At 44.8% G+C, this 7,966-nt stretch overlaps 1 protein-coding gene across 1 annotated transcript in view; it reads right to left on the minus strand.

Moving 5' to 3' along the window:
• PRPF6 (pre-mRNA processing factor 6) overlaps positions 1-7,756 on the minus strand; it is a 29,157-nt gene extending 21,401 nt beyond the window's left edge. Inside the window, exons 1-7 of the mRNA XM_006021656.3 lie at positions 7,565-7,756; positions 7,103-7,271; positions 4,897-5,015; positions 4,125-4,203; positions 3,413-3,589; positions 2,290-2,445; positions 127-221 (exon numbers count right to left, since the gene is read on the minus strand). Of these exons, the coding sequence (XP_006021718.2) occupies positions 127-221; positions 2,290-2,445; positions 3,413-3,589; positions 4,125-4,203; positions 4,897-5,015; positions 7,103-7,271; positions 7,565-7,734 (965 nt within the window). The 5' untranslated portion in view covers positions 7,735-7,756. The remainder of the gene's footprint in view (positions 1-126; positions 222-2,289; positions 2,446-3,412; positions 3,590-4,124; positions 4,204-4,896; positions 5,016-7,102; positions 7,272-7,564) is intronic.
• Positions 7,757-7,966: the final 210 nt, after the last annotated feature.

The raw sequence follows: 7,966 nt of genomic DNA on the forward strand, positions 1-7,966 counted from the left end.
CTAGTACAAAGGTTGCCTAGAAGCCATTTTAGCCAGAGATATTAGAAATATGGGGTTCTATTGATATGCAGGTTATTCAGTCACTGCCAAAAAAAGCCAAACCAATACATGCCCAGCAAGACCTACTTGATATCTCCGCCATGTGTTGGAATCATAGAATTCAAGTCTGTCAGGTATCCCTTTGGGTCCACCACGGTTTGGCCACTCACAGAGTCAGACACCTGAGAAAGAAATGCCAATACTGATGAAAATTACCAACCACAGCACTTTGGGGAGAACCAAAAAAGAAATTTATTTAAGAGAGGGAAAACACCAGCACTACCATCACCTGGTTTATAGGGTTACCTGGTATGAAAGCCGAAGAAAGAAAAAAAAAAAAAAAAAAAAAAGAGGAAAATTCCCTTGTTTTAATCACTCCTCTTCCCTCCAGACCCCCCATTTCTGAACTACAGGACAGTACAGGCTGATTTGCAGAGCTTCTTTCCTAGAAACCAAATCTCAACACTGTTTACATAATTAAACTGTACTACTGACATTTAAACAAACAGAGAGAGAAGAATGAAAAGATCTAATCAAGCTGAGAAAAAAAAAATATGTTCACTTTTGACATTTGAAAATAAAAGGGAAAAGCTGTTGAGGCAAAGACATCCATAAAGGGTGTTCAGAGAGACGACAGCTGCAGGAGACAGCTTCCGCATCAACAGCAGTAAATCTACGAGGGCACTAGGAGAAGAGATCAATAGGAGAGAAAAACCATCTGGGAAGCAGGATGGCACAAGTCAATACAGAGTGATTTCTAACCAAGTCTCATTACAATCAGAAGGTAGGAGGCGAGTTCCAGGGGAGAGGTGATCAAGCTTCTCTGAAGTCAAGGCAGCCACTAGAAATAGTCTCTGCACAGAAATGTGTGTTTAAGTTACACATGTGCGCACACATTATTTCCATGTTCCTACTGAGCCACACCCTTGAAACATTCTGCTCATGCAATATCAACTTTTTTTTTTTTTTTTTTAAACAAGTACAAAGGCTCCAGTCTGGAGCAGCAAAGGCCATCTGATAACTAAGAACTGCCAAAGGCAAATAATCTTGCTATAGATAGCTACATCAACTGCCCCTCCAAACAGGAATCTCTGGTCTGCTAATATCACACATGCACTTTTTATTTAAACAGAAAACTAAAGTGCTTAATAGCTAAGAGCTGCCAATTAAAAAACATGGTCTTGAAACCAACTTGCAATCAAAGAAAACTAAGAAAATGTACTTAAGAGTTCAAATTCAGCTAAAAGTAATAAATAAATAAATAAATATTCATGGGGAATAAGGGACAGCTAGACATAAAAAGGTTTTGTAGCATCTACAGAAACACTACCAAGACGGTTTTACTAATGAACATTCAACTTCAGATTAATTTCTTCAAAATTCCACCTAGGCAAAGACTACATAAAGTGCCACCTTGTTCCTCCCTGTACGATCTGTCATATCTGACAATGTTAGTGACAAGTAAACTTTTTTAATCTTCTTATGAAATTCTGCACAACGAAGAGAAGTAGGACGGCGAAGCAGATTCCGTTCTGACGCCTACACAAAACCCAATAGTTGAAGTACTGATTTTTCTCTTAGGTTGAGCAATCCCTCTGAAGACAATGGGTTGCTCAAAAGGATATAGTTTAGCCTGAAAAAAAGGTTAAAATTTGTAGAAATATACAACTGGAAAGCAAAAAGCAAGCAGCTTGACTTTCTGATCCCAATGGGAGCTGGTAGTACTGGTGACTAGGGAAACAAACAAATACACAAGCTCGCATTTAGTTTGACCTAGAAAATACTATTTTAAACAACACTGTATGAACAATACCATTTAAAAGAGCCTTTTGTTTCTTTTTATTATTTTATAACCTAAAGGGAACAGAATAAAGCTTCCAAAACAGGGCCTCATGAGAAACAGCCTACAACTACAGTAAAAGCTCTGTTATCCGGCATCCCCTGAGAATGGGGGATGCCGGTTAATCATATATGCGCCGTCTGGTGCACTCCCTGGCGTCAGTGTGCCAGAAGACAGAGAGGGGGGCCTACACAGGCTGCTTTGCCCTGGGCCGCGGGCCGAAGAAGTGGCAAAGAAAAACTTGGCTCACAGCGGCGAAACAGGAAGTCCCCCGAAAGCGGTACTTCCGGTTTCGCTTTTGCCGCATCCCTCAGAGGTCGGTTAATAGAGTTTTCCGGCTAATAAAGTGCCGGTTAAAACAGCTTTTGCTGTACTAAGTCTTTCAGAGGTATGGTATTTTTGTGGCTTACCTGGCTCAATCTCATATCCATCAGAGTATTCCTGGCCTGGCCAATCTTCCTCATATCCAGTTCGCCTGTCCCAGGTGTCATTAGTCCAGGTGTCATTCCTCCTGGATAAGGAGTGTTCAGCCCCCCTGGATACGGTGTGTTCAAGCCACCAAATTGCTGCCAGAAAAATGGAAGACATTCTTATGATCTATACTGGGATTTTCAGAGGGATCCAAGGGAGCGAGGTGCTCAGCTGTTTTTGGTTTCAATTGGAGCAAGGTGCCTAACTCCCATCCATGCCTTTGAAAGTCTTCTCCTAGTGATTCTGATTGCATGAGCTGAAAGATATGGCCTGGGGAGGCAATAAGATCTCTGTTTGTATTGTAGTGTCACATCATTTTCTAAAGATCAACCACTGGATGAAAAACAAGAATGTTAACGAAATAAATCTCAAAGCAAGTGTCAAAAGATGATCATGACATATTAACTGGCAAGGATAGTTAACAATAAAAAAGTCATGAGATAACTTGGTGCCAATTCAAGGTTGATGAGCTTCTCTTCTATCAGCAGATCACAGTAATCTTCACCTAAAGAATCAAATCATAAGCCAGGCTTAAAACACTGACCTCACTGTCAACTGAAACCAAAACATCTTAATTCTAGAACAAACAAAGCCCCTAGGGGGAGTTGCATTACACTTCCTGCTTTGTATTTAGAAAAAAACTTCAGCCAATTAAGAAAAAACAACCCAAAAACAAAAACATGATGGTTCACTGAGCACATTTAATTATGCACCCCCTCCCCCTCATGGAAAAGGGCTTGGAACCAACCAAATTTTAGACTCTTTCATTACTAAAACAAAATCTAGCCTTAGGCTCTTTTTGCTCAGCTCCAGAATTTATTTTAGTTTCCAACCTGGGACTGCAACAGGCAGAAACATCTTCCAAAGCCTCCCAGGCTCAGGATGCTCTTCATGCTACAATTACCAGCCTCAAGTCTAGTCTTTATGTTTAATGGAACAACAAGACATGTTATAAGTTTATATTGGCATACGCTGTGCAGCAACTCTTTAGCTCGACATACAGCTAAATGTTTGTTCCAGATCAACAGAAGTTAATTTTCCTAGTTTTGTTTTCATACTCACCGTCTGTCGGGGGTCCACAGAAGTGTGATTCTCCCCACTTTGCAAGTGTTTAGCAAAGAAACTATCAGGTACAGGAGTCAGCTTCTCATAACGTGGGTTCCTCTGACGCTTGTTTCTGGCATCGCCAACTTCCGGAATGCTCAGCCACTCTTCTTCTGTGACTTCTGCCAGCTTCCTCTACACAAGCACAAGGAGTCAATATTACCGGTTTTTAGAAGATTTTGTGCCTTAATACACACTGTCAAATTCTTTAATGAGCTGACTATCAACCTGATAGTTTCGGAAACTTCAGGGTAAGCTGGATCCTATTTTGCCAGAAAAAAAAAATTGCACCCTTTTGAACAGGTATTTGTTAATACAAACAACATCGCTCTGTAACTACAGAAGCCAACAGAATTTTGGTTTAAACCAGTACTGTTCCGTCCCTCTCCCGCCATACAAAACCTCATACTGAAAGTCATAACGCGATACTTCAGGTATTCTCAAGCCAACACTGGCTTCTGCAACCTGAGCTATCAGTTACATACTGGTTTTTGCATACTATGCAATGGACATTGCTGCCGTTGTGAAGGTAGGCAATAGGCATAACAGCAAAGTCTCAAACAGCCACTACTCTACCTCGAACGGTGCCAACAAATGCAAAAGAATCAGGCCCATCCCCCAAAATGGGATTTTTAATTTGGTGACATGCAGGATAATCTTTTTTCCTTACTTTCAAGTCGGAGAACTGCTGCTGAATTTTGGGACGTTCCATACGGTACTTTTCAATTTCTTCTTTTTCCCGTTGTTCTCTAGAAAACAAGCATCAGAGAAACTGCATTCACAGAAACACTGAGTGGGGTTTAGACAAATTACAATGATAGATCAGCCTGTTTCGCCAGAGCTATTCAGGCACAAACCTACATGGACTGTGGGGGGTAGTTCTATAGGTCAGGCTCAGATTCATCTGCAATTAAATAGGATCAATACTTAGTACAAAAAAAAAAAATTCCAAAGACAAAGCAATAGAATAAAAATTAATATGTGCATTAAACCTGGCTCTTTAATCCTGTTATCTATGGATCTGATAATATTATTTATTTTTAATTGTGTTTCTTAATTTACAAAATACCCACATGAGAAGACTCTTCTGGTAACATCCAGCTTGTTGCGCGAGGCACATTAGTTCAGTTAAGCTCACTGGGAATTACTGTTTCCCTAAACCATCAAAATAAACCACCATGAAAAACTTCAGCTAATTCAACTATATATGAATGAAGCTAGACAACAAGCATTAATCATTCTCCAGGATAAGTCATGCAACATACCAAGCACTTCTGAAGCAGACAGGTATCTCACACTGATTCAGTTGTGACTTTTGAAAATGTTGCCCTGGTAACAGAGCAAGGCAGCACAACAGCAGAGAGAAGCCAGAAGAACCGATTCCTAGATCCGTACCATAACTACAAACCACTACCTTGTTGAAGTTCCATAATTAAGCCTACCTTCTCTCTTTTCTCCTTTCGTCCATCCTCTTATCCAATGCTGCATAAATAGCATCCGCTTCCTCATCATCCTTCTCATAAGGACCACTTGAGAACAGGCTCCCAGCATAGCCATTAAACTGAAAATTTTAAAGGGCCAAAACATTTTAGTTTCAAAGTTCAGTTACACATCTAGCAAAGACAATACAGTCATTCAAGAGAAAGAAAACCCCTCAGAGACCATTTTAACAGTAAAAAGGCAGCAAAAGGGCACAGCACATCAGCCCCCTTGGCTCTGCAGGGAACTTATAGACCTCCTGCATCTAAAAAGAAAGATCTATAAAGGATGGAAGACTGGATCCACCTCAAAGGAGTATTCTGCAATGGTCTGGACCTATAGGGCGCAAACCAGGAAAGCCAAGGCTGCGACTGAACTCCAACTGGCTACATGTATCAAAGACAATAAAAAGTCCTTTTTTAGATATGTGGGGACCTGGAGGAAAAGCAAGCGTAACACTGGACCCCTGCTAAACCATATGGGACAACTGACAACCAATGGCCAGGAAAAAGCCAACCTGCTTAATAGGTATTTTGTGTCAGTTTTTCACCAGTCCCAAGGGTGGTAGTCAATAAAAGTCAATCACTGTGGTGCACCGTGACCAGTGGAGTCCCCCAAGGCTCAGTCCTTGGGCCTATACTGTTTAACATCTTTATTAATGATGTGGACATTAGTATCAGAAGTGGACTGGCCAAGTTTGCCGATGATGCTAAACTTTGGGGTAAAGCGTCTATACCCGAGGACAGGAGAGCGATCCAGGCTGACCTCAATAGGCTCAGAAAATGGGCGAATGAAAACCTGATGGCGTTCAACACTGAAAAATGCAAGGTACTCCACCTCGGGCAAAAAAACCTGCATCACGCTTATAGGCTCGGCAGTGCTACACTTGCTAGCACCACAGCTGAAAGGGACTTGGGGGTCAGGATTGACCATAAGATGAATACGAGCCACCAATGCGATGTCACAGCTGGTAAAGTGAGCAAAACTCTGGCTTGCATCCATAGATGCTTCTCAAACAAATCCCAGGATATCATCCTCTTGCTGTACTCAGCCTTGGTGAGGCCACAGCTGGAGTACTACATCCAATTCCAGGCTCCACAATTTAAAAAGGATGTGGAGAAGCTTGAAAGAGTCCAGAGGAGAGCCATGCACATGATCAGAGGGCAGGAGAACAGGCCTTATGATGAGAGGCTGAGAGCCCTGGGGCTCTTCAGCCTGGAAAAGCGCAGGCTCAAGGGGGACCTGGTGGCTGCCTATAAGTTTATAAGGGGTATACACATCAGGATCTGGGGGAACGTCTGTTCACCAGAGCGCCCCAAGGGATGACAAGGTCAAACGGTCACAAACTCCTCCAAGACCATTTCAGGCTGAACACAAGGAAGAACTTCTTTACTGTCCGAGCCCACAAGGCCTGGAACAGACTGCCGCCAGAGAGAGTGCAAGCACCTACTCCGGACTCCTTTAAGAGACATTTGGATGTCTATCTTGCTGGGATCCTTTAACCCCAGCTGACTTCCTGCCCCTGGGCCAGGGGGCTGGACGCGATGATCTTCCGAGGTCCCTTCCAGCCCTAATGTCTATGAAATGCAACTAAAATAGCCCTAAAGCAACCTATCGTAGTAGTGAATTTCATCAGCAAAAACCTTTTGGTAAGCGATAATTGCATAAATGTTTCATTAGCAGAAATGTTTAACTGTTGAAAACAAATGTAAAACAAACAATGCTGTATCTCAGCATGAGTCGATTTTACTAAGTTAAACGCAAGTTTTTATTGGGACCGAATCATCTCAACGATGGGGTAAAAAGCAGGTGTTTCGACTTCGCTTCTGGAGAAGCATCAGAGGAACGGTCCACAAAGCACTCACCTTGATATTCTATTTAGACATCCCTCCCCAAATCCCCTGGGCTCAGTACAAACAGCCCGATCACAACGTGCAAATATCACCACGGAAAAATAAGCCCATACACACTGCGGCACGACACGCACACAACTCATGGCAAAGGGTGCTGTGAACTGGCTCTGCAAAAAACTCTGCCATTGTTCCCTCACATAGCACGGCACAGGACATCGGGATGATTTTATGTGGTGTTTCTGGGATGGGGGGGAGGGACAGGGAGAGAGGTAGCGTTACATTTCCCCCCACCCCCGTCAGACAGGAGGAGCATCACCTCATCATAATTGGTGTCGTTCAGATCTTCATCATCGTCGTCCGCCGTCTGGTTTTTCTTCATCTGGTCCCCGACGGTCCTCTTCCCCGGCGGAGCATGGCGATCGTCCACTGGGTCATTGGCATCACGTGCCGGGCCGATATCCGAACGGGTGGTGAAGCCCGTAGCGCTAAATGGAGAGACCAGCGGCTAGGATTTAGTCTGCAGCAATAATACGATGGCGAGGAACAAAACAATCCAGCCATTCACAAGTGCAGCACCCCACTGCTGAAACACATACTGTGCAGGAGCAGCTCCCCCCCTTCAAGGGACACCATGGTGGAGCAAGGAAGCCGAGCTTTTACTGCCCGGTTTCCCTCCCAAGGTTTGGTGCCTCTAAATGCGCTGAACCAGGCCCGACGGGAGCTGAGAGGCGCCGCAGCCCCCCCTCGCCTCGCCCAGGCCCGGGGGGGGAGGGCTCACCCGCGGCCCAGGCCCGGCACGTAGCCCAGCGGCGCGGGCATGCCCAGGAACGGCTTCTTTTTCTTGTTCATGGTGCCCGTGATGGCGGCGGCTAAGCCCGAGGGAGCGGCCGAGCTGGAGCCGCCCGCGCCTGAGGAGGAAGAGGAAGAGGAAGCGGCCGCGGCGGCCATTTTGGGAAGCGGAGGCGGTGCTACCCAGGCAAGCACCGCGGCCGGAAGTCCCGCCCACGGGCTTCCGGGCCGAGGGGCGCAAGCAGAGGGGAGGGGGGATGGAATGTTGGAGGGGGTTGGCTGTGAGCGGAGTGTGCGCATGCGCGCCTGGCTCAGGTTGAGCTGCTTGCAGGTGCTTGCAAACAAGCATGACTCCTGCAACCCTCCCACTGGGCACGCACTGCATGTGACG

Source organism: Alligator sinensis, unplaced genomic scaffold (genome assembly GCF_000455745.1).
Source record: "Alligator sinensis unplaced genomic scaffold, ASM45574v1 scaffold752_1, whole genome shotgun sequence".
Lineage (NCBI taxonomy): Eukaryota > Metazoa > Chordata > Crocodylia > Alligatoridae > Alligator > Alligator sinensis.